Here is a 25803-nt window from a genome sequence, read left to right on the forward strand (position 1 = left end):
AAATTATCAGGGAAAGGGAAAGCTATCTTTCCCTTTTCATTGACTGGGAATTTCTTTTTATATATATATATATATTTTAAGATTTATTCATTTATACAAGCACTGGGTACAGTCAGAAGCGCGGGAGGGTGAGAGAATTCACCAGAGCCAGAGTGGAGAGCAGAACAGGCAGACTGACGAAGTACACTGCTGAGGGGAGCAGCGGGCAGCAGGAGAGGTCTGCTGTGCCATGTGGGACCCTCGCCCAGAGGCTGGGGATCGAACCGGCGCTGCAGAGGCTGCGGGCAGCTTGGCAACCCAGCACTCAACTGCTGCGCCACCAGGGAAGCCCTGAGTGGGAATTTCTTAATGAATCCATTTTGTTCCTATGATCCTTGATGGGAAGGGAATGATATCGTTTTCCCAGGAGGGGCCTTTTGGCTTGGCTATAATTGAAGGGGATTTTGGAGGCTATTTCTGGCAGACTGAGGTAGGAGAAAAATGTGGGGATGGGAGGTGTCAGGGCACTTGGGGAGGAAATCTGACCTGGGACTATGTGCCCAGAGTCTGGGAAGAAGGGCTGGTGCTGTGGGTGGGGAGAGGCTGGGCCAGGGCAATCCCACCCCCAGGGTCAGCTGAGTGAAGCATGGGCAGCTGGGAAGGGAGCTGGTTAGACAGGAATATCCCTCCACCCCAGCACCTGTCCCCAGTCTTGTTGACCTTTGACCCTATTCCACAAGCACTCTACTCTTCTAAGGAGGGAAGCCTGAGTGGGCACCAGGTCCTGTACCTCTAATAATGATGTACAGCAACAAACTCACAAGTCGCCCCTGGGCCAGGTGCCCTTCTGTTTATAAGGGTCAGCAGAATCAAGCTTCACAACTGTCTAAAATAGGCATGGCTGTTACCCTCATTCTATACATGGGGAATTTGGATTCAGGTGGAGCAACTTGCCTAAGCGCAGTCTGTGCTCAATGGAACCATAGTCAGTATAAGGATGGCCAGGCTGGGTTCAGAGGTCAGGAATGGTCAGCACACAAGTGCTGGGTGAGCCTGAGTTGGAAGGAAACTCAGTGACTGTGAGGAAGGAGATTGGAGATCTAGAAAAGGCAAATCATAATCTTGAAGAGTCTGTGCAATTTGGACACAATGAAATGTGTAGGGAAGAGTCTTCCAGGGGGAAGGAACAGCATAAGCAAAGGCACAGAGGCAAGCAAGTGTAGGGGACATCTGGGACAGGGTAAGCAGCATGGTAGTGTTTTGCCAACACTTTGTGGGTCGTGAGGCCACCTGTGCAGTGGGCTGGGGGCCCTGTTGCTGTGCCCCTAAAGTGCCTTGAGACTGGAATCCCCAGCATTTGCCATGATAGCTGAGAGGTAACTGGTCCTTACAGCCCCTTTTATAGTTTCAGTGTCTGGGGAACAAAGCCGCAGTCTTGGGCCCAAGGCAGGACTGGAGGACATGGAGGGATAGGAAGGCTGCTCCTCTCAGACCTACTCAGGAGTCCACTGCAGCCTGGGCGGCTGTGGATGGACAGGAAGTTGGCCATTCCTTCCCGTGAGCCTGAGGAGAATGGCCTCTGTGTGAGCCACAACAAAAAGGCTTTTCTGCCAAGTTGGAGGGGGAGGAAGCAGCCAGCTCACTCCCACCCTAGCCTGAAAGGAGGCTCTGTTGGTGGCCCTGGGGTCTTCCATGAGTAGAATGTGGGGGGTGGGGCGAGGGTGGCCTCATCCTTGTCCCAGTTCTCCAGCTGCACCAGGCTGGGGTGGAGCTGCTGAGCCAGTAGGTCTGTCTGGGTTCTCATCCTGTCACGATCATTTCCTAGCTGTGTGACTGTGGCCAAGTCTCTATACCTCTCTGGGTCCTACTTTTCTCACCAGTAAAATGTAAGTGGGGGGCATGTGAGTCACAGGGTCTGGATCGCACACTGAGCACCTGCCAGACACTGTCACCAGCCACCCAACCCCCTTCATCCTACAGCCCATGAGGTAGGAATGTCATCCTGTCTGTTGGGTGAAGTATGGCCCCATTGGGCCTCGAGACCAGGGTGTGTCAGGTTGTAGAGCCCCAAGCTGTGCCAACGTAGAGGGAAGAGGGCTGGAAGGAAACATGCCAAGCTGTCAACACTGGCAGGGGAATTAAGGTGACTTGGAGCTTTCTTCTTTTTGTTTATCTGTAATATCTTAATTGGGAATTAGCAAACTACAAAGGAACAAAAGGTGCTGAGGGTTTGGGGACCCAAGGTGAGTTTAGGTTACAGCCACATTAAAAAACAAACAGTTGAAAGTTCCAGGCTCCTGTTTGATCCTGGGGGAAGTCTGGTCAGGCTGGCTTTCTGGGGAGGTAGGGGGCAGGGTGGAGGTGCTCCACACAATCCCCCTCAGAGACCTCTGTCACACATCTGGGCCCCCCCTCACCCCAGAATAAACTGGGTCCCTGAGATGGGTTGTTTCTTCAGTCACTGATTTTTCTGAGATTTTACCAGAAAGCCTGAGGGGGGCGGAAGTCTCCTCGGGCAGCTTCCCGAGGAACTGAGGCCTCCGCCAAGTCTCTCCTCTGGCCTGGGCTCTGAGGAAGAACTCAAGGAAGGCCTTTCATCCTCTCCTTTCTCACCCCCATGGCCCCATACTGCCATCCACCTGCCTGGTAGCCTCTGGGCTTCTGGGAGACCCCAGGGTTTCAAGCAGAAGGCATAGCTGGGTGAGCCCTAGGCTTCTGCCACAGGAAAGCTGACAAGATAGTATCAGCCTGGACCCCAGGCTGAAGGTTGAGGCCCCGGTGGTGGGGGAACTCATGCGCTGTTTCCTAACTGAGGCTGTGGCCTTTGGGGCTTCCGAGGGCCAGTACTTCCTACTCTCTTCAGCCAGTTTCAACACAAAGAGAGGAAAGGGTGGGATTAAGGGGGGCTGGGGAGGGGGTGTACAGCTGTGGGAGAGGGTACAGCTGTGGAACAGGCTAAAGGACCCTGCTCAAGTTGTTGTGGAGATTCTGCTTGGTTGGGATGGGACCCCACAATGGCTGAGCACTGCATTCCCAGGGGGTACAAGCCAGTACCAATAGGCTTGACCCACAGGATGGACGTGGGGTCCAAAGCTTGCCAGCCCAGCCCAAACCCAAGGGGCCATGGCACCTCGGTCCCTTGTTCTCTTGGGCTTCATCTGTGCCCTGCCCAGTTGAGATTTTCTGCTTCTTCAAGGATGAGAGGGCAGATTGTGGGTACCCCCTCACCCTGTGAGCAGAGTATGTGGTGAAGGCAATGTTTGAATCCAAAGCAGCTTGCTTTCCCATCCGAGCTGGTCTTGAGGTGGCCCAGAACCCAGGCTGGTGGGTGAGCTGGGGGGCTGGCCAGCTTCCTCCACCCACTGCCTCATCTGCAGGGTGCCCTTTCTCCCCAGGAGTGACCAAGTTCCCACTCCTTCCCTGTACCTCCCCAGCATGGCCACCAGGCCCTCTGCCTTGCCCTGCCCTCCCCTGGTCTGTGGAGACCTGCCACCTCCCATCCTTTCCCGGCTCTGCCCCTCCCAGGGCCTTCTTTCTAAAGGTCACTGGGAAGGACCCCACCCCCCCAAACTGGGAACAGGTCACTTTAGTGGGGGAGGGGCAGATCTCCTAACCATAGCATGACCTCCCCAGCCCCCACCTTCCATCCCTCGGGCTGTAAGCTCCAGCCCAAAGCCTGAGGAAGGAGGCACACTCGCCGGCCATACGATTTAATCAGTGCAGATTATTTACAGGAAGAAACGTATGGGGGTGGACTCTGACCCCTCTCCACCCCTCGCTGGCTCTCAGGTTCTGAGGACCAAGAGGGGAGGAAGCTGCTGGACCCGCATTGGGTGCCAGCTCATGAGGAGGCCCTTCCCCCAGGGGCCTCAGGGACTCTGGCTGGCTGATCCTTTCTGCTCAGGGTTCTCGGGAGACAGAGGGGGACAGAGCCGGCTGTACAGTACCATTTCCCACAGCAGCCTTGCCTCCCACTTACTTTGGGAAGGAAAAGAGGGAGGAAGTGTCTCTGCCCTCAGGGCTGAGCCCAGAGGAAGGGAGCAGTGGGCTCCTTTCGGGGACAGCCCCGCCCCACAGTCCCCATGGGGGTGATTGCTGGCTTCTGCCCACTGCGTCTCTCCTCCTAGAGCCTGGGGGCACAGGGTCTGGAAGGGAGGCGCCCCTGAACTGTGGGCACTCATCACCCCAGCCTGGGCACCCACAGCCCCCCAGGAGAGCCAGGACACGGCAGGCTGGTAGGGTTCCGAGGGTGCCGGTAGCGGTGTAAGAGGGTGGGCAGAGGCCCAGGGAAGAGCCCAGGTGGGTCAAAGCTCAGAGAGAAGAAAGACAAAGGGGCTGGAAGCTCTGCCAGGGGCAGGCCCAGTGCTACCACTACCCTTGGGGGAGGGGCCTTGGCAGACCCCCTTTGGTCCTTGATAAGGCAGGCCCAGGGCCCCCTCTCCAGAGAGGGAAGGAGGTGTGGGCTGAGGGGATATGCAGGAGATGGGGGCCGCTGGCCCCTCGGCTGGCTGGGGTGGCATGGGGTTCTTAGGCACGAGAAGCTGGGTTGCTGGGGTTGTCCGAGGTGGGCTGGGGATGACCCAAACTGACATGGACTCACAGCCAGTGGACCACCTCCCCCCCAACCCCAGGCCCCTCCAGCCTGGGGCTGCCCCTGGGTGAAAGCACTTGCTGAAGTGGAGAAAGACTCAGGGGAGTTAGGCCCCACTTGTCTCCCAAGCCAGCAGAGCTGAGAGGGAGGTAACAACCTCGACAACCCTCAGGCGCTCTTCCAACTGGGCCTTGATCCTCTTCTCTGGCTGTGGCCAAGCCAGGGGTGGGTAGGGGGCCTAATTCCCTGTCTGGAGCAGAACTACATTTAGAAAGCTCTAACCCCCTGTCCTGAGGGACCACCCTGGTTAGGAAAGTGGAAACAAATGCTCAGTTAGTGTGCAAAAAAGAAAGAAAGAAAGAAAGATATGGGGGCATAAATAAACAATGGGGGCAGGACTGATGGGGGATGCTGGGGGGCCTGAAGGGGTCCCCCACTGGGGCTGAGAGAGGTGCCCCAAGGAGCCATCTTAGAACCACAGGTGCCACCAACCTGGGCCCCCTTAGCACCGTGAGGAGCAGGAGGGGCCATGCCAGGTCAGACCCACTCCTGCAGCGAACGCTTGCAGTAGAGGAGCATGCGGGGTGCTCCCTTGCGCTGCATCTGCACCAGGGCGTAGGTGAGGCCCAGGATGCACAGCAGCAGCAGCAGCGGTGGCACCAGCACCATCACCATATTCACAGTCCGAGTGACCTCCTCCATCTGCACCACCACGCGACTGCCCCCATCCTTGTCCTTGTCCGGCCCTGCCCCAAAGTCCCCCTCCCCACCACCTGGGCCGGGCTCCACTTCATTTCCCTCGTCACCCTCTGCCCCTGGCTCTGCACCGCCATTGGGGTTGAAAGGAGGCCGGGCCACGTCGGGCCAGCGGGACCCAGGGTCCGGGTACTCTTGGCAGCCCATGAAGTCCCGCAGGATGGACTTGGGGTAGCCAGGCTCCATTCGCAGGCGCTCATTGTCGAACTTCCAGTATTTGGTGCCCTTGTAGAAGTAGGTGTAGGCTGAGGAGGGCAAGCAGGCCAGAGTGGTGTCAGACCCTCATGAAGGGGCCCCGGCTTGAAAACACCCTCCCTCTCACTTGCTTCCCTAAGCATTTTCAAATGTGCCTCTTCCCAGCTTACAGGGCCTAGACCAGGCTCAGAATGAGGGCAGGGTTTGGGTCTAGGGCATGACTAGACACCTGGTGTTCTGGAAGACTGGCATTGCCTAGGCCGGGGGAGGTAGGGTCCTATAGCCTGGGAACTGAAGCTGCAGTCAGGAGTACTTGTTACTCTGTCTTAGGACCAGCTTCACCCCACACTGCCTTGGCCCGGCTTTCTGGACTTGGACAACTGGCCCACAGCCCATCGGCACTGGGAAGGGCCAGACTGGAGCTGCAGGGTGAGTCTGTTCCTCTGAGCACAAAATCAAAGTGGCCATAGACACGCCCAAGCACAGGCACAGCAAACAGGGTCTCCCTGAACCCGAGGGCTAATAACAGGTTTCTGGAGATCCTGCTGGAAAAATTAAAATGACAGCTCCCCGTTGCTGGGTTGTAATGACAGAGATGGGGCTTCCCTGCCAGGTGGGTAAGTGGGTGCTCTGGGAGCACTGTCATGCTCCTCCGCTTGAAGATCCCTGTGGGCTGACCAGGGGTGACTGGATGCTTTGGGGAGGGCAGCAACAAGCCCCACCTCTGGACACAACCCAGCTCTGGGCTGGCCTCTTGATTCCACACTCCCTGGCTGTGGAATCCCTGGATTCCCTGGAATCAGGGCACTTTACGTAAACTCTCTGGTCTAGTGCGTCATCTGTAAAAAAGGACAGTGATGATGCAAGGACAGGAGAGTCGTGTTTTGGGAGCTGCCAGTCCAGAGCGTGACATATATCCCATATATCCATCGCAATGCTAGGCGACCTTGGACAAAGCCCTGGCCTCTGTGTGTGGAGTGGGATGGTGAGTGCTGGGCAGACCGGCTTGGGGCTGGCTCTGGTACCTGCATCGTTGCTCAGGAAGGCCCCTTTGGGGGACATGGGGATGCCCTGCCAGACACTGATGGGCTTGGGGTAGCCAGGGTCTCCACGCTGTGTTTCCTCGTTGAAGCGCCAGTACCTGCAACCAAAGCACCAAGCGGTTGGCCCACTTGGGCCTGGAGCTGCTTCCACATAGGCCATGGGTTCTTTTGGGGTGAGCCCTTTAGGGGGCAAGGGCACTCACCTGTCCTCTTGAAAGAAGAAGGTGTGACCCGTGGGCTCCCACCAGATGGCCGTGTCGATGCGGTCATAGGGGATGCCCAGGCCATAGCTGGTCAGTGGCTGTGGGTATCCGGGCTCCAGATTTGCTTCCCGGAAGAGCCAGTATCGATCACCTGCAGGGAGAGCACACGGTGGGGTGAGGACAGGCCTGGGGTGTTCATGGAGGCAGCACAGGGGATGCTATACTAGGCCCATAGATCCATTCACACCCACACTCAACACATGCGTGTGCACACACACACAGAGTTCTTGTATAGAATAAGGAAAGAGGGGGAGCACTACCTGACCTCTGGGTCTAGGGGCTGCATCCTTGGGGCATGCCAGTAGCCTAGGGCTCCCCACTATTAGTGTGGGTTCTGTCCTGTCCTTAGGGAGCGCCTGCCTTGTTGAGGCTCAGGCTGCGGGGCTGGAGACACAGCTGATTCATCAGGGGTGCTGCCCTGGAAACTCTCCCCAGGGGCAGCCCCCAGGGGGAGGGCTGGCATCACTGCAGACAGACCACAGAAATCCTGCCCCAGAGCAGGCGTGGGGGACCTGTTCTTCTGTGGAAGGGACTACAGGAGGCACAAGAGGCAAGGAGGGAGGAAATGACCTGGACTCCTTGGGTTATAGAAGAGGGAGACACACTCACCCCCAGTTATAGCAACTGCTAGCTCCCAGATCCCCTGGTTTCTATCTACTTGCCCTCCACCTTGCTGCCAGGAAGACCACCTCCCCCAGAACAAACCCCACGTGGGTGGCAGGAGAAACCATGCAACACAGCCCTCCTCCTTCCTCAGATCCAGTTGGGTCAGAGGTCAGGGCAGGACGACTGCCCAGCCCTTCCACTGACCCCAGCTCACCCTTGAAAAAGACGAAACGCCCATCCTGGCGCTCATAGGCAGCACTGATGTCACTTGGAAGCCCACGCCAGAAGTGCCCGATGGGCATGGGGTAGTTGTCCAGGACGCGGTTGTGCCGGACCCGCCAGAACCAGCGGCCCTAGGGAGGGCGCGTGCGTGCATGAGTGCGCAGAGAATGCACACTGCTTGAGCCTGGAAGAGGCCCTGGGTCAGGGAGGACCCCGGGAGCCTCCAGATCCTGCGAGGCAGCTTAGATGCCAGGCAGCAGTAGGAAGGAAGCCCTGGGCAAGGTGGCGCACAGACCCCTGGGTAGCTGTGTGGCCCAGGCCAGCTCCTCATCCCTCAGGCTGGTTTGTTCTGTCTCGGGGCTACACAGTAATGAAGGGGTGGGAGGGGGCCTGAGCAGCCAGGTGGGGCAGGACCCTGGGATGGGGTGTTCCCCTGCTCTGAGGCTGAGTAAAGTGGCTGGGGTGGGGCAGGGGCCGACCTTGAACACAAACATCTCCCCACGCAGCATGGCCACCGTGTCAAAGTCCCCGTCGCAGATGTTGGGTCCATACTGGTCGGGCCGCTCTGTGGCTCGGGGATGGACTGGAGGACCTGGTTTGGGTGGACGCTCCGGCTTCCCTCCTGGGGGTGGTGGCTGGGGGGGCCTGGGAGGCCTATGGTCTGGCCGGCCTGGACGCCGGGGCGTCACCGTGGGAAGCGGCCGGGTGGGCTGTGGCTGGCCATCTGGGGTGCCTGCAGAGCAGGGGGTGGAAAGAGGGAAGTGAGGGAGCAGCCCTGGACCCAAGCCAGGATGCCAGGTTCTTCTTCTCAGAACCCCATAATTCTGGGGCCTTTGGCCTGGAGAAGCCCAGCCAGTGAAAGACTCCATCTTTCCAGGGCAGACCTCCTCCCCAAACCCTCAGGAGAATCTACCCTCCACCATACACTCCCTCCACCTCCCCACACTGGATTTTGGCCTCTTGCCCCTGAGGTTGCCCCTGAGGCTGCCCCTGCCTCCACTTCCGGGGACCCCACCAGCCTGCTCCATCGGGGGGCAGGAGGCAGCAGGCACACACAGAGCAAAGAACTCGTCACTGTGCATCTGCCCAGGGCCCACATCTCAATGCCAGGTTTCTGGGGATACAGGGACAGAGTGTCTGTGATGTGGGCTCGGTGCGGGCACTGAGCACAGGCCTGACCCATGGAACTGCCCTCAGAGCCCTCACTACTAGAGGCTTTCTTGGGTGTGGCCTGGGGGGCATGGGGTGCACCTGCCCCAAAGCTACTGGGAAGTAATAACCCAACAACATGGAATAGGAACCTGGGGTCCCCTGGATCAAATATGAGTATCAGTGAGGCTGTGGAGTGAAGGAGGTTAGTGAGGGCCCCAGCCTGCAACCACCGGAGGGTGAGCACTGGGCCCTGAGGGTGATGGTGACCAGCCCTGGGGTTGAGTTCTAGCACCATCTTGCATTCAAGATGGGTGATTGGGACAAGTCACTAATCCTCTCTGGGCCTCAGTTTTCTCTTCCACACAATGGGGAGAGCAGTAGTGCCTGTGCTGTCAGGCAGGGGGAGCGGGCATGAAGGGACCCCTGGCCTCCCAGTGCCACCCCCTCACCATAGAGCTGCTGGATGCCCCGGAGGTCGTCCTCGGGCAGCTGGAAGTTGTCGGTGTCCATCCACTGGTAGAACGGCGCCATGATGGCGCTCGGGTTGCTCGAGTGCTCCAGCCCCAGCGCGTGGCCCAGCTCGTGCACTGCCACCAGGAAGAGGCTGTTCCCTGCAGTGTGGGCAGCAGCACAGGGTCAGCTCTGGCCTGTCCTGGGACTGGCTGCCCCCAACTCTGGGCTGAGGCTGTCTGAGAGCCTGCCCTCACTTCATGCTGAGAAGGGCTGAGCTGCTCTGACTTCTGGGACTCCAACTTCCTCATCCAAGAAATGGGGATGACCCCTTCTCTCGCCACCACCCTCCCCTCCCCAAGATGGTGGGAGGACAGACGGAGAGCAAGTGTGAGTGCTCCAGAGGACGGCACAGGGGCAGCCTTGTCCCTGCCCTGGTCGGCTGTTCTCACCATGCAGGTCGGTGCTGGAGAAGGTCCAGGGCTCATCCGCATCGAAATGGGTATCTCCACCCAGACCAGGGCCAGGGAAATAGGCGTGGGCCAGGAAGCCGCCCGTGCCATCAAACGGTGAGCTGTCGCCGTGGAAGCCAGAGGCAAAGAGTACCATGATGTCCGCCTCCTTCTGCCGCCGCAGCCGGATGTCCTCATAGGGCACCTCTTGGAAGATCAGGGGCGTGGCCTGCTCCCACACTCGGAAGGCCCTGCGCACCGCCTCCAGGGAGTTGTACCAGCCCAGCTTCTCTGTGTAGTTCTGGATGCTGCAGGAGGTGGGGGAGACACTGCGGTAAAATCGGGGCCCGGGGCTGCAGTCTACTTGGAGGACCCGTGGGGTTGGGGGCAGGGATGCCTGGTTCCAAGGAACCCAAGTCAGATCAGAGCCATTTCACAGACAGTGCCGGTCACTACCAACGTTAGCTCACTTTGATGTGAATTTGAAAAAGAGATGTAAAAAGAATCCTTATCAAGAGACACAGCGAGATCTTTTCACTGAGATAGAATGTCTGATACTTGTTTCAAAAATACCTGGGATTGAGGAAAAATGGACAGAGGTGGAAATGAAAGGATTGGCCAAGAGTCAAACGTTGAAACGGTGTAGCAGGTACATTAGTGGATTCATTATATTATTTGCTTTACTTTTGTGTATGTCTGAGATTTTCCATAGCATGTTACCTATTTTAAAAAAAGTTTTCCTGTAAAAAAAGAGAACATGTCAAAAGCAGGAGTTCATTAGATGTCACTAAAGTAAGGTTGCACTGTGCCAAATAAGTTTATTCCTAGGAAGAAAATAAAGTAAATAAAAATACAGTGGTAGGTAGCCAAGAGAAAGATCTAGAAAGTGGCTGAGGTTTGGGAAACAGGCCAAGCATCAGGTTGAATGTTGGGCTGCAGGGCCTGGCTGACCTGAGTGCAAGGCTGGCTTCTAGCATCTATGTGACCTTGAGCAAGTGACTTAGTCTCTCTGAATTTTAGATCCTTCATCTGTAAATGGGGGGGGGGGGGGGAGAAGGGGGCATGGTTTACATTCTGGTGTCCCTGTGATGAGTGAGCAAACTGCCTCATGGAGAACATAAGCCACTGAGCTTGCACACAAGAAAAGAGCTGAGGCTTGTTATTACCCAGATAAATCAGATTATGCTTCTGTGTGCTGGGCAGGTCTCCATGAAGGCTGTTGGGTTATGAATTCTCTGGGGCCTGGAGTCTAAGTGATGGCGGGAGCTGCTCTTCCTCGGTGTGACAGGACTGGAGCAGGACAGGGAGCGCTTGGGGACCGCCACCCAGCTGGAGGCTCAGGAGTGATTATCACCCAAGGAAGGACACAGCAGAAAGGAAGAAAGTGCCAGAACCAGGCAGACTTGCTGCCTGCCCACCTGACTAATGCCTGGATTCCTGCAGCCAGTCCTCCCCCGACTGTCCGATGCAGGGAACCCCGTGCCCTGCACTAGGAGCTCCCCGTTCTGTACTGCTGTACTCATGTGTTAAGGTGAGGAGGGCCCTGGGCTACTGCAGGAGGGAGGTGTGCTGGGGAGGGAGGCCAGGGCAGAAGCAGCTCCAAGGGCCTGACTTTCTCTGGAGATGGCCTAGGGTATGCAGACAGTCCAGTCAGTGTGGAAATGGGGTCAGTCCATGCCGGACACCCTGGGGTGGGCTGCTGGGAAAAGAAGCCTTCCAGACAAGAGTGCTGGGAAGCCTGAAGCCTCAGCCCAGGCAGGGAGAGGGGGCCAGCTGCCACGGAAGCCGGCCCGGGACCATTAACATCCTGGGTAGCCAGTCCCTACCTGAAAGTCAGGTGGTGGTTGTTCCACTTTCTCCCAGTGAGGGCGTAGCGCTTCCGCCGCTTCCGCAGATTGGCTTTCACGTGCACCCCGAACTGGTCTGGCACCCCGCAGCGGGGCCGCTTCATCCACCTGGGTCAGAGGTGTGGTGGGGTGAGCACAGAGCCTTCCTTCCCCCCACCTGCCTGCTCAGTTCTGCCTCTTCCAGGCAGTCCTCCTGCTTCCAGGCCCCTCCCACCTCTGGTCTCCAGTTGCCCTGTGTATGGGCAGGGGGTTAGAAGATTCTGTACATTTTGATTTCCTCATCAGGAAAATGGGTCCAATGATCTTCAATGGAAAAACTGGGTACCTGGAAGTGGCTTCACAAAGGTAAACCCTTCTTGTCAGTAGTGCTAGGGAGGGGAGTGGTACTCCTGAGGCCTCTTGTCCTTGATACCTTATGCTCTGTGTGTGCTATTCAAGGATGGGGTATAGTGTCATCTCGGATTCAGAGCCAGGCCTGGCTGGGATGTCCCATCCAGGTCATGTGTGATGTGCTTCCCCCCACCCCCAATTTCCTGCCTGTGGCAGGCATCACTAATCAATCCTGTGCTCCTGAGGTACTCAGGAACTTTCTCAACACAAGGCTCGAGGCAGTCACTCCCCGCCCATCAGAACTGGCATGGAGGACCAAACTATTTGTCATCTCTTTTCTGGAAACTCCACATGCCAAGTCCCTGTCACAGGAAACCAGAAGAGGGCAGGTGCCAGTGGGGTCTGGGAAGGGAGCAATGGAGGGACTCACGTCTTGGTCTCTTCATCAAGCACACCCGTGACTGGGATCCCATAGAAGCGCTGCATCTCAGCGAGGGCCGAGGCCAGGAACTGGGCAGAGCGCATGGTGGACATGTGGCGGCTGGGCTGGGGCAGGTAGCCATAGAGCCGAAGCCAGTTCTGCAAGGGAGAGACCGTGGCCCGGTCAGCAGGTCCTGGCACCGCTACCTCCAGAAACAGCATGCGTGGGCACTGCTCGCCACCTCCCACTGCAGTGGCCGTGGGCCTCTGTACCATTCCCCTGCCTCTGCCTCCTACGTCTGTTCTCATGCAAGAGCCAGAAAAAAAGGTCTGCACAAGTTAGGTTTGGTCAGTCTTCTGCTTCAAACGCTCCAAAGACATCTCATCTCAGAGAAAAAGCCAAGTTTTATAGTAGCCACCAGGTCCCCAATAACAGACCTCACCTCAGCTCTCACCCTACTATCTAGCCCAGCCAAGCGGGTTCGTGCCTCAGGGACTTTGCACTGCTGCTCCACTGCAGTGCTCTTCCCCCAAACATGTACGGCTCAAACCCTCATTTTCAGAGTCCTTTCTGAAGGTCTCTGCTTCAACATTACCTTATTAGAGAGCTGTTTTCTGAAAACCCTGGGAAAACGGACCCCACCTCCTGGTACCCCGTATCCCCTCTCCTCCTTCCCATCTCGCACACTCTGTAGTTCACTTAGGTGTTTATCACTTGAACTCCCCTGGAGGATCCGCCATATGTCCATGAGGACAGTCCACAGTAGTCTGTATTGCCACACTGGGTCCTCCCGGGTAGGCCCCGACTACTCCAGGCAGCTCACTGGGAATCCTAAATGGTTCAGAAGCACCTGAGGCCTCACCAAGTAGGAAAACCAGTCCTTTTACTACTCCCGAAAGGATCCCAAACCTCCTGGAAGGAGAGCAGAGGGATTCAGGCAGCCCACCAGCCTGAGTTGGGGGGACAGGAGGCCTGAAGTCTGCTCCCGGCTTTGCTCTGAGTCTGATTTTCCTTGTTTGCTAAACAGGGAACAGTGGGGCTGTTGGAGGGTGAGAGTTGGGAGACAGTTCTGGGAAAGCAGCTGGTACCCAGAGGGTGCTGAGCAAGTCTACTGCCCCATCCTTTACCCCTGTGTCCCCCTACCCACACTGCCCAGTGTTTCTCTCTGCTAGACCTGTCAGCTGGGGGCTATGGAGGACCATGGTGAAGGGGTCCTGACCTTCCGGGACTTAGAACCTCTCTGGAGAGTTGGGTGCACCCAGTGAGGAATTCACGCCTGCAAACATGACTGTTGCTTTCAGAGGCTAGGAACCCCAATGCACCCAGGTGACTTGTGGTAAGAAAGGTGACCCCATCCTGCCACCTTGTGTCCCAAGGTCACGAAAGCATGGGGGAGCCCTATGGGGGTCTGGCGAGCACAGAGGCCAGAGACTGCTGTGGACCTTGGCCACATGCAAGTGTGTCCTTTGTACCTCTCCATGCCCAATGGGAGTCTCTGGGGTCCCCAGAAGAACATGAAGGCCTGCTCTCTGAAAGGTTCTGGAAGGGGTAGGCTGCACATCAAGGACCTTGAAGCAGGATGGTGGCCAGACCTGGTGGTGGCTCTGGATTGCCAGCTACTTGTCAGCTGATGGGGCCACGCCCACCACTGTCCCACCTAAGCCCCCAGGCCCTTGCTCCCTCAGTTCACCCCCATGTTCACCCTGGCCTCCAGTGTATACTAGCTGCTGCACAGACTGGCTCGGCAGTGCCCAGGCTGCCGCAGGAGAGGGCAGCACAGAGAAACTGCCAGAATCAGAGGCTGGGTGCACAGCCACAGCAAAACGAAAGAGACTGTAACTAAGAAGCAAGCATGGGCTCTGGGGACGGACAGAGCAGGGGACAGACTGCCTGGTCATCTGCGGGGTATGGCTCCTTGGGTATGGCTCAGTCTGCCACCAGTAAAAGGGGGCCAGGCTGGGACCTGCCTCAGCTCTTGGGCTTTGTGAGAACTAAGTGGGAAGTCCACACTGGTGCTTGCACTGTGCCGGGCAGGGACAGGGCTCAATAAATGTATTTGTGACAGAGGTCAGGGGCGGGGGGGGGGGGAGGTCTGTGTGGTTGTCCTGGAGCAGTGGCCTTTTGGGTTGAAGGGTCCAGGCTCCAATAGGGCCTAAGGGCTGGGCAGCCTCAGGTGAGGGCAGGGCAGCTGGGGGAGGCAGAAGGGTCCAGCCCCCTCCCCCAGCCCCCTCCTTATTCTGCCCAAGCATGGGAAAACTCCTGTGTGGAAGGGGTGGGGAGCCAGGTAAGCCCACCCCTCAACAGACACAGTTTTCCTGAAGAAGTGCGGAGAGATCTAGAAGGAGAGGCCAGGATGCTCAGCCACCTCTGACAGTGAACGGAATCCAGCTGGAGGTGGGGTGAGCAGGGCCGCCTGCTGACAGATGAGGGCACCTCTACATCACCCATTTGCATAAGGTAAAAATATCTCGGGGAGTGCAATCACAGGCCACCAAGGGGCTGATTAGTGGTGTCTGCAGAGTGACAGGAGGAGAGGAGGGCAGAGCAAGGCTGGGCCCTGGGGAGGGAGGGGGAGGGGAGCTGGGCCTGTCTGCCCTGAAAAGCAGAGAGCGCCAGGGCCCCATCAAGCCTGGGACAGCTCAGGGGCTGACAGGAAGGTCCCAAGGGTGTCTGTGGACCCTCCTTCACGTGGATGAGTACCCTCCTGAGTCTCAGGAAGCCAGTTGCTTCCACCTCAGTATCAGCTGAGCCTTGAACCCTCCGCCTCCTGGTGACAGAGGCCTCAGCCACTGCCAGGATGCAAGGCCCAGGCTAAGGAGTGGTGGCACCCTTGGGTCAAGGTGGGGTGGGATAAGCAGAAAGGCGGCCAGAGCTGCTGGGATAGCAAGGCAAGAGGCCCATGGAGCTGAAGGAATCTGCCTGACTCTGGCCAGCATGTGCGTGGAGCTGGTTGCCAATGCCACTTGTGCCAATCAACCTGCCTCAGATGCCACCCACAGGGCTGTGGGCTTTTCCTGTCCCAGTGTCCAGGGGAAGTTTCTTGCTGTGCTAAGTGACAGGTCAGGGGGCACGGGCACAGGGGAGAAGACTGCCTGGGGCAGGAGGGTGATGGGCACGGGGCAGGTTTGCAGGCTGCCTCCGAGAACGGGCTGCTTTCACCCTGTGAGCCCCAGCTTTGAGGTGCTCTGCAGCTGTGGAACAAAAGGGGGGAGTGATTCACAAGGGGATGATCAACCTCCCAGTCTCACTGCGGGGAGGGGCAGCCATGTTCAAGCCCTGCTGCTCCTCCTTCGGCCTTTGCCTCCCTGTTACCTAGAGTGTCACAGGTAGGATGAGTTAAGCAGGCGAAGCTTTGTTTCTCAAGTGGGGAAACTAAGGCTCAGGAAGGTCAGAACACGGCAGACCACAAGGTCCACAAGGACCACATCCGTGGGAGGGGAGGTTCAGAAGAGGGCTCTAGGGTTCTGAGATCCCCCACCTGCAGCCCAGCTCATTCAGTCCACTTCGGCTGCTTCCAGAGCTGCAGCCCCCATCCCATAAGTATGGATCAATGGTGCAGGTGCATGGGTAGCTCCAGGCAAGGAGATGTGGGACCACCAGTGGTCTGAGGGGGGATTCTTGGCCCTCAGGTTCTCAGCAAAGGCCATAAACACAGCAGCAGGGGGCCAAGTATCCATCTCATCATCCCATGCGAAGGTTACAAGGACTCTAGAAGGTAAGTGTCATTCCTACTACACAAACAGTGGGGCTCAGAGGGGGTGAGTGGCTCACCCAGGGTCCCACGGCTGGTCTGGGTGAGAAGGGGGGCCCATAAACAGAATTATTGGGCCAGACTGCTGGTGAGGTAGCACCAGTTCCTCCTGGCCCGAGGCTGGGGACACTGGGCTCTGGCCCTTCTCAGGAAGGGTGCCCAGTCCAGCCCTGGGGGAGGGAGTCTAGCTGTCTGGGCACTGGGCCAGGTCAGCAGGACTGCCCCCTGGGACTGCTGAGAGAAGGCCAAGGCAGGCCTGCGGGAAGGGAGTCTGAACAGGAGCTGCCAGATCAATATTGTGCATTAAGCAGCCTCAGGAGTGGGGGTGAGGTGGGGTGGGGGTGGGGGGAGGCCAGCGCCCATGGCTGCCACCACCACAGCCAGCTCCTCCAGCTCAGATCAGCAGAGCCCCCTCCCACCCAGTCTTATCAGCCCCGGGTGATAAGGACAATCTCTGGCTGCTCTGCTCGGCTCCTGTCACACTCTCCTCCGTGCAAGCAGAGCCTGGCAGGGTTGCCCTATCAGGCACAAAAGGCGTCTTGTCGGGGCTGCCAGGGATGGCCCTGGGACTTTCACGCTTTGTGAGGTCCTCACGGTGCCTGTCTCCCCTGCCCTGTATGCCAGTCTGAGGACTCTGGGGAGCAAGCCAAGGCTCTGCACTGCCCCTGTGCCAGGTAGAGCTGGAGCTGAATGGGAGGCCTGGGGGAGCCACAGACTTGCAGCGACAGGGTAGGGCACACCTGCCAGGCCCATGCCTGCCCAGGGGGTCTGGGCCAGGAGACTGTTGGCCAGTCAGGCGACCCCAAGGGAGCCCTGGACCCCTCTAGTCTCAGGCAGGAGGGGACCTCACGGCCATCAAATGCAGCACCCTTACCCAAGCCTCCAGGGACCACAGATGGGTCAAGGACTCATCTGCCTGCACCCCAGCAGGGTCCATTCTGTCTCTGGGCAGCAATAACTGTTCGAAAGTTCTTCCTCAGGCTGAGCAGAAATCTGCCTCCCCGTGCCATTTGCCCCTCGTCCTGCCTGCTGGTCCACAGAACAGGCCCTGGACTGACGCTAGCGTCCTCTCTCCCCACCAGGGTAGAGGGCTGAGAGCACAGAGGACACAACTTGCCCCAAGGCTGGTGAATAAAGGGGCACTAAGTCAGGCACCCCCATCCTTGGGGGATGGGTTACCCTCTTCCCAGGCAGCTGGCGTCTATGCAAGCAGTCCTAGAACACACTTGCTCATTTGGGGAAAGCTGCAGGTGGGGGAGTGGGCTCTGGGGTGGGGTGCGGATGTCCAGTCAGGGAAGAAGGAAGGAGGTTCATGTCCTGAGTTCTGCCTCCCGCACTCCTTACCTGGGGGGAAAGACAGCTGGGTCCTTTTGCCAGTGGCCAGGCAGGGGTAGAGTAGTTTGGCTGGAGGTCAGGCCTTGGGCCTCACCTGGAGGTGTGTTTCCCAGGGAGGGGAGCCCAGGTGGGTTTCCCAGGGAGCAGAGCCTGGGTGCCTGGTAGGAGGGGCCAGGTCTGGGCAGGTCTGGGGAGTGCCAGGCTCCAGGCCAAGGGTAGTTCTGGCCCCACCTCCACAACCTCTTGCCCACCTGGCTCGGCTTCCTGGCAGCACTTCCCTAGGAAGGCACCTGCGCTCTGACCTGTAGCCTTTAGCCCAGCACGGGGGCTAGGAGCTGAGGTTCCAAGCCAGATGGACAGGGTTCAAATCCCTGCTCTGCCACTCTCTGGCTGGGAATTTGGAGGGATTTCTTTCACCTCAGTTTTCTCTTCTATATAATGGGATAAGGATACCAGCAACCCGCAGTTAACGTGAGGATTAAATGTGCAAATGCATACAACTCCTCCCTCCTCCCCAGGCCGTGCCCTGTGCAGAACCCAGTATGCTGAAGGTGCCGAGAGGAAACCCGACCCTCACTGGTGACTGCGTATGGCTGTGGCATTTTACACAGAAACTTGCCTAGTCCCTCAGTAGATACTGTTATATTACTGTTCTCCTAGTAGCTGGGGAAACTGAGGCTCAGAGAGGCTCAATGGCTCAAAAAGCCATTTGCTCCCCACTGTCATTATGCTCTGCCACCACTTTGCAAGCACTTCTTAGGTGCCTCCTTCGCTCACAATTGTGGGGCCTGCAGCTGAGCCCTCACCCTTCACTGTGGCAGTCCCTCCGGGAGGACATGGTGGTACTGGGGCCCAGAGCCAGCCCTGGAAAGCCAATCCAGACCTGGCCCCTGGGCTCCATGGCTCCAGCAGCTCAACCACCAAAACAGCAACATGTGAGGCATCTCCTCGAGGGCTGGCTAGTGGCAGGCACTCAGGCCCTCCACTGGCTATGCAGTTATTGAGCCTTCTTGCTCCTTTCCTGCTGTTCCACAAGGGAAATGGATCTAGAAAGAGGCATCTTCTTTGTCTCTCGGACACAGGCAAGCTGGCATCTCTCTGCTCTTGCTCATGGCTGTATCTGCGCTACCTCGCCCGAACGTGCGGGCACAGCACTGGTCTCCAGGCATCCCTAGAACCCATGTCCTTCTGGGAGCATCCACACACGAGCCCTAGGTCAGAGGGCTCCCGCAGCCAAGGTGGCTCTTCTGTGCTGCAGGCCTGGCCTGTTCAGTCACCTTCAGAGACCCCTGTCTTCACGTTCGTCTGGGGAGTCCCAATCCAGGCAAGTGTCCTTCCTGCACATTCACCTGTGGAGGCCTTACAAAGATGGCCCCCTTTGCAATGGAGAAGGCTCCAGGCAGAGAACCCCCAGGCCCTATCTGCTTCTGCTGACTCAGAGAATATGTCTCCATGCCCAGGGTAGAGCTGGCCCAGAGGCCTGTCTCCGCCCAGGCTGTCTGAGTGAGCCACACAGATCTTGGGGTGATACTGAAGATGCCAGCCGTCTTGCCCTCTCCAGTCTGCTATAACAGAACAGGCCGATGGCTTATAGCAACAAACATTTATTTTCAGTTCTGGAGGCTGGAAGTCTAAGATCGGGGTGCTGGCATGGTGGGGTTCTGCTGAACACCCCTTCCTGGCTGCAGAGTGCTGCCTCTTAACCAGCTCCTCACGTGGTGGGAGGGGCCGGGGCAGCTCTCCCAGGCTAAGCCCACTCACAGGCTCTGCCTTCAGGATGGAATCACCTCCCAAAGGCCCCACCTCCTGATGTCATGAACTTGGCAGTTAGATTTTTGACATGAATGGAGGTGGGGAGCTACAATCACTGAGACTACAGCACCAACTTTCATCTGAGCTGGGAAGCAGCAGTGACCCGGCCCCACAGCTGGCCCCAGGCAGAAGTCACACTCCCAACTGGGCAACGTGATGATGGCAAGAAAAGGTCTGAATCAAGCAACCCTGAGCGCAGGAAGGAGCAGCCAGGGGGGCTTTTCCAGACCTGCCAGCATTACCATCCCGAGTTGGCAGCAGAGAATATGCACAGCAGGTGCTGGGATTTCAGAGGGTCTTCTCTGGGGGGGTCTGAGTGTGTTTCTATGTTGCTTCTACTCCACCCTCTTTGGGGGAGGGGGTGTGGCAGGAAGGCATTTGTGCCCATGGGTCAGAATGGGCAGGTGGGCTGCCTCCTGCACAGCCAAGGAGCAAGCCCCGGGGCAGTCCAAATAGGGAGACCTGGCAAAGGGCTGGAGGGTGGGGCGCTGCCCAGTGGATCCTGGTCCTGGCTGCATCCATCAGCCCAGCTCTCTCCGGGTTTTGAGAAAGTATGGAGAGGATGGGGGATGGGCTCACTAGTGGTGACGGGAGAACAGACTGAAAAGCAGAGAGGAGAGGAGGGATAACAATGACCTCACATTCACCCCTCTTCCTTGAGGGGGAGAGGCCTCAAAGTCCTGCTCATTTTTTTTTTTTTTTTTTTTTTTTTTTTTTTTTTTTTTTTTTTGTTTTTTTTTTTTGTTTTTTTTTTTTATAGAGGCATGCTTTATTTATTTGTTTGCTGGTTTGTTTGTTTTGTTTATACATGCACTGGGTACAGTCAGAAGCTTGGGAGGGTGAGAGAATTCACCAGAGCCAGAGCGGGGAGCAGAGCAGGCAGAAGGACCGAAGTACACTGCTGAGGGGAGCAGCGGGCGGCAGGAGAGGTTTGCGCGCCATGTGGGATCCTCCTCCGGCGGCCGGGGAGCAGCTGGGGATCGAACCGGCGCCGCAGAGGCCGCGCTCAGTTTCGCAACCCAGCGCTCAACCGCTGCGCCACCGGGGAGGCCCAAAGTCCTGCTCATTTTTAAGACAGGGTGTTAATAAGCGAGCACCAGGGAACCCCAGGGGCCAGCAGGGAGGTAGGAGCGGAGGTGGGAGTACCCGAAGTGGCCCGGCTCACCAAGCAGACCTGAAGGTCAGAATCAGAATTCCAGCCAATGGCCCCCACCCCTGTATTCATTTTGCTCAGCTGCCTGGCAGGGACTGGAAGACCCCTATTCAGGGGTGGGTGTGGCCATGCTTTAGGCAGTGCTACCACACCTGTGTGCTCCCGCAGGCAGTGTGAGTCACCTCCACCCAGAGGCTGCGGGGCTGGGGCAGGGAAAGTGCGAAGAGACCAGAGCTTCTCTGGTGAAAATCTAAGGCAGGGAAGCAGGGGTGGGGGGGTGCTGTAGCCAGGAAAAGCAGGACAGAGCTGAATGGGGCCTGGACCCTCAGGTGGGGTTCGGTTGAGTTGGGGAGCACCTCAGTCAGGCCAACCTGGCTGGAGACTGGGACCTGACACCTGGCAGGTGGCAGGTGTCTGCAGGCTTCTAGCCCGGGCCAGGCTTCCTTGTTCCTTAGCCTGGTGAAACTCCTGTGGTTTCTGCTCCAGGAGGGGAGGGGCCAGCTAGGCCCAGTTGTGAGGCTGCTCAGGGAAGATCCCAAGCATGACCTGAGCTGATGATTGGAGCTGTGGGGATTCTGGGACAAGGACCAGTGCCCTTCTCCAAGGGCAGCAGGCTCCGCTCATAGGGTGCAGGTCAGGGCCGGGGTCTCCAAGGCCTCTCCTGGGAGAGTGTGGACATGAGGTGGGGTAATTCCCTACAGCCTCCTGGCAATGGGCAGTTACTGCGCTATTTGACTCTTTGGGTCCAAAAGGGTCAGACTTGGCAGATTCCGAGGGACAATGTATACCCCCAAACCAACTGTAGGAGCTGAGACAGTCTGCCTGCCTGTCCCTAGCTCTCCATCTACCTTGGTTTCCAAAACTGAAGGATCCCCTACATCTTGCAGGGTTTCTTCCAGCAACAGCCAGAGAGGAGAGGGGCTGTCACGGAATCCTAGCCAGTGCCACCACAGGCTCAGCGCCAAGGTCTGTGGGTACTCATGGCTGCCAATACCTCCATCCTTAGACTGTGGGGGCTCCCTCCACTGGGGAGGGGGTGAAGGCATGCAGGAGCAGAAGCAAAGGAAAGAAAGTGAAGCCTCTGGACACAGGTCCAGTGCCCAGTTCCTAGGATGCCAATTCACAATGCATGGCTCCCCCAAATCTAGCTGGACCCATAAATGTTTCCTATGTGGAGATGCCACTCCTGTAAGCCGATCACAAACTCCTCAAGGGAGGGCCTGTGACTTGCGGAGTGGCAGGTGAGATACTAGCACTCCTAGTTTCTGGGTGGTGAGCTGCGGGACCAACCCTAGCAGCAGAAGCCCCCACAGAGCCCATCTATCTGCCTGTGTGAATGGGGGTGGGCTGGGGCAAATGAACTGGGCACTGGCTGGGCTCTCAGCCTCCTGCCAGAGGCTGACTCCCCCAGCTTCCCCCGGCCTGACCAGGGAGGGAGGGCAGAGCAGGTGGGGAACTGGCTGGGAGGTGTAACTTGATCTGGGAGGAATTCCCTGCCCTTCCTCCATGCTTTTATTAAAGTAGGGCGGGGAAGGGCAGGCTTCCATCGGAAAAATCTCCCAGGCTGCTGGGAGGTGGGGAAGCCGCCCGCGGAGAAGGCGAGAGAGCACCGACCCGCTGCAAATAGAAATGGCACTTGGGCCCGCAGCCCGGGGCGCGCAAGGCTCCAGGCCGGCCCAAGGGCACTGAGCCCACGCAAAGGCGGGTCTCAGCTCCCCCGCTCCTCGCTGAGCCCTCCCCTCTCCTATTCCAGGGCAGGGACCCGGGTCCTAGAAGTCAGCAAAGGAACGGATCACGAATTTGTTGGGGGGCAACGAAGTGGGTGCCTATCCCTGCTGGAGAGGCTGGCGATGACCCCCCTGGAGCCGGCGGCGCTGGCTGGACCCAGCTCTCTCTCTGCTCCTGGAGGCCGCGCCTGGCCGCCCGCGGGACCGATCCAGGGCAGGGACCTCAGCGGGCTCCCGGAGGAAAGAGATTCGGGGTCTGCCCTCTGATCCCGGGGATCAGTGCCGGGCTCTTGTGGAAGGAAGCGCGGAGGGAGACAGGGTCTCTCTCTTGAACCCCACCTGTCCGTGGCTCGGCTTTCCACCAAGAGCCCAAGAAAGTGGCCGATGCGCCCCCGCCACCCGAGTCTGCTGCCGGGTTTCCCCAATCCTGGCCCGCCGCGTGTGGCCGTGTCACCCAGACTAGCGGCTACCGAGACGCGAGCGCTCGCGGTCCAAGCCGGGGTGCCCCGACGCACCCCCAGACCAGCCCCCTCCCCACTCGGAAAGCACGGCGCGGCGCGCCCTCCGGGCTCTCGAGGAATCGAGCACCCGGGGGGCGGGGAGGCCAGGGCCGGGGCGCAGAAGCGGCTCCCGGGACAGCGGCCGGGGCGGGTCGGCGCCCGGGGCAGGACCGTGGGGTCCAGACCGCGCGCCGGCCCGACGTCCCCCGGGGTTTGGGCAGAGGTGCGCCGCGGCGGGCGCGCGGGGAGGGGCATCCTGCCAGGTCCCCTTTCTTCCCCGCCCCGGCACCCCTGCGCGGGGACCTCGGCTCGTCTCAGCCCCCTCCACCTCCCAGCCTCGGACTACGGGCGTGGCCACCTCCCAGCCCCTCCAGCCCCCCGCGAAGGCACGCAGCCGGGGTCCTTACCTCGGCGTTGACTTCTGCGTCCTCCGCCGCCGCGCCGCGGCCCAGGCAACCCAGAAACACCAGCAGCAGCGGCAGCAGTCGCGGCCGCACCGCGGTCTCCCGGCCACCGAGGGGGCCGCTCGCCCGGCCGGGCTGTCCGGGCGCGCCCCGGTCGCCGCTGCCCATGCTCTCGGGGCCCAGGCCGGCTCGGGGCGCAGCGCGCGGGACTCGCCCGCTCGCCGGCGCCGGGTCCCCGCACGCGCCTCGGAAACTTGCGACGCTCCCTGGCTCCCCGCCCGGCGGGCGCGCGGCAGCCCTCCGGGTCCCGGTCCCGCCCGAGCCGCCGGGCCCCCTCGGCCAATTCCCACGCCCGGGCAGAAGTGGGCAGGGCAGGTCCCGGGGCGCGGAGCCCGCGCGCGGGGGAGGCGGCCGGCCGGAGCCGCCCGCCGCGGGGTCCCGCAGCCTCGGCGCCCGGGGCCCGGCTCCCGAGAGCGAGCGCAACTCCCGCGCCTTTGTCTGGCTCAGCGCTCCGGCCGCCCGGTCCCGCGGCGCCCCCTGCGCGCCCGGCTCCCTCTGTCCATGCCCGGGGCCGCGCGCTGCCCAGAGCGCCTCCCGCCGGGGACGCTGCTCGCCCCGCGCCCTGTCGGGCCGGGCCCCCGCGCAGTCCCGGGAGGAGGCGCAGGGAGCCGGTCCCGCTAGCGCGCAGCCAGGGAGCCGGCGCCCGACGTCCCCGGCGAGTTCGGCGCAGCTCCGGGCGCTCCCGGCCCCCCTCCCCGCGCCGCGGCCGTCGCGCTCTTAAAGGGCCCGCGCGCTCTGGCTGCGCGCGGAGCCGGGCGGGGGGCGGGGGCCGGGGCCGGGGGCGGGACCCCAGCCCGGGGCTGCGCGTCAGCAGGTGCCCGCGGCGCCGACGCACAGGTGGCCCTTTTCCCTACTCAGTTCGCCCGCCTTTCCCTCACGCCCAGTCTTGCTTTTGGAGAGTGAGGTTGACTCCAGAAGCGGCTTCCCCAAAGATGGAGAGAGGAAGTATGAAGTCCCCTCTTTCTTCCACCTGGTAGGTGGGATACTGGAGCAGCAGCCGAGGCCCGAAAGAGGATGGGGGAGGAGGGACCCGAGTTTCTATTTTAGGCTGAAACAAACACACATTTAGAAATTTGTTGGCCCCAGGGCCCTTCTCAAAAGCCCAAGGCGGCGTTGGTCCTCAGTGCCTTTCCTCAGCTGCCTGGTGAGGGGCTGGGCGCCGTGGATTCGCTGCGGAGCCCAGAGGGTAAGGTCAGAAGGCAGAAGTCCCCCGTGGGTCCCTCACCTGGGACGTCGAGGTGGGCAAGTTACCCTCCTTATCTTAGCCTCCATGTCTTTATCTGTACCATGGGGCGAAGGCTAGGGTGAGGGTTAGGTGGGCTTTCTTTCCTGGCCTAGCTGCACATTAGGAGTCTAAGTGGAGGCCACTATTTTGTGCAAGTGCAATGCCACACTGTGTCCCACAAAGGCTGGACCATTGGGCAGACCTGCCTGCCAAGCTTAACATGCCAGATTTAATTCTGTTCCAGGAGCAGTTTGAGTTGGGGTTGGTGTGCAGGAGAAGGCCTGAGCTGGGGGCCTGTTGATGTTGGGGGGGGGGGGTGGGGGGGGTGGGGGGGTGGGGTGACGCTGGGTTTAAGATTCAATGGGGTTAAGATCCAAAGGGGCTGAGTGCCCAGACCACCTGCTGGACAGGAGTGGGGAGCAGGTCAGAAGGTGAGGGTGAGCATAGGCAAGCAGGGCAGAGACCTTCCTTAGCCTGTGCCACCTCCCAGCCCCGGAAATGAGAGCTTTCCTTATCTGAGGGCCTCACCTCTGGAAATCTGGAGAGGTCTGGCAGAGCTTCAGAAAAGGTCTGTTTGAACCTACAAATGAAGAAAAGGAGCACTGTCAAAGAGAAGGAACAGAAATGAGTGATAGAGAGGTTTTATTTTAAAAACTAGGATGGAGGGCCTCCCTAGTTTTATTTAAAAAAAACTCGGGTGGCGCAGGGGGTTAAGCACAGTGCTGTGAAGCTATCCGTAACCTCTGCAGCACAAGTTTGATCCCCAGCCAGCCAGGGAGCTACCCACATGGCACAGCAGACCTCTCCTGACTCGCCCACTGCTCCCCTCAGCAGTGTATTTCAGTCAGTCTGCCTGTTCTGCTCCCCACTCTGTCTCTGGTGAATCCTCTAACCCCACTGCACCTCTGGCCTGTACCCCAGTTCTTGTATGCACAAATATAAATAAATATTTAAAAAAAAAAACTAGGATGGAACTGGGCTCAATTCAGAATACAGCCAGCACAAGTGGGGGTTTATAAACAAGGAACAAGTGGAGGGAGGTTTTTTGGGGGGCACACTATTAGCTAGAAACCTACCAAGAGAAAACATCAAGTGTGGGCTGATTCAGGTGAAGTCAGGTCAGGGTAATCAGATATGGGGGTGAAGAGCAGAGGGGATACTAGCTTGATCAGATATCAAGGGTGGGGATTTTTGCTAAACTGACTTGGCAGGATTCTTGCTAAAACTGAATCCTACAAGGAAGTCCAGAGATGGGCCTGGTAGGGGAGAGGGCTCAGGGGATCTGACCAAAGTTCCATCAAGCAAAGAATTGTTGCCAGTCCCCTTTCTGTACAAATGTTCCTTCTTTCCTCGAACCATCTAAGTCCATGTCTCATTTGGTTGCCTTTTGTTCATTTAGGACCAACTGAACCATCTGTTGAGACTTGGTGATGGTTGCTAATTGCTGTGCTGTGTCACCCACAAGACATTTAATGAGAACGATCCCGTGAAGATAAACAGAAAGACAGAGATTAGCGGCTGAATCCATC

At 58.8% G+C, this 25803-nt stretch overlaps 1 protein-coding gene across 1 annotated transcript; it reads right to left on the minus strand.

Annotated features, from left to right (window-relative positions):
* Positions 1 to 353: 353 nt before the first annotated feature.
* Positions 354 to 23157, minus strand: MMP15 (matrix metallopeptidase 15). The gene is made up of 10 exons (XM_037516453.2): positions 22993 to 23157; positions 12317 to 12465; positions 11536 to 11664; positions 9710 to 10017; positions 9257 to 9418; positions 8135 to 8388; positions 7648 to 7786; positions 6768 to 6918; positions 6547 to 6662; positions 354 to 5571 (listed from the first exon to the last, which is right to left on the minus strand). Exons 1-10 carry the CDS (start codon positions 23155 to 23157, stop codon positions 5108 to 5110), a joined length of 2037 nt encoding a protein of 678 aa, XP_037372350.1. The 3' UTR covers positions 354 to 5107.
* Positions 23158 to 25803: the final 2646 nt, after the last annotated feature.

This window comes from Talpa occidentalis, unplaced genomic scaffold, assembly GCF_014898055.3.
Source record: "Talpa occidentalis isolate TD23 unplaced genomic scaffold, MPIMG_talOcc4v2.1 talOcc4.17, whole genome shotgun sequence".
NCBI lineage: Eukaryota > Metazoa > Chordata > Mammalia > Eulipotyphla > Talpidae > Talpa > Talpa occidentalis.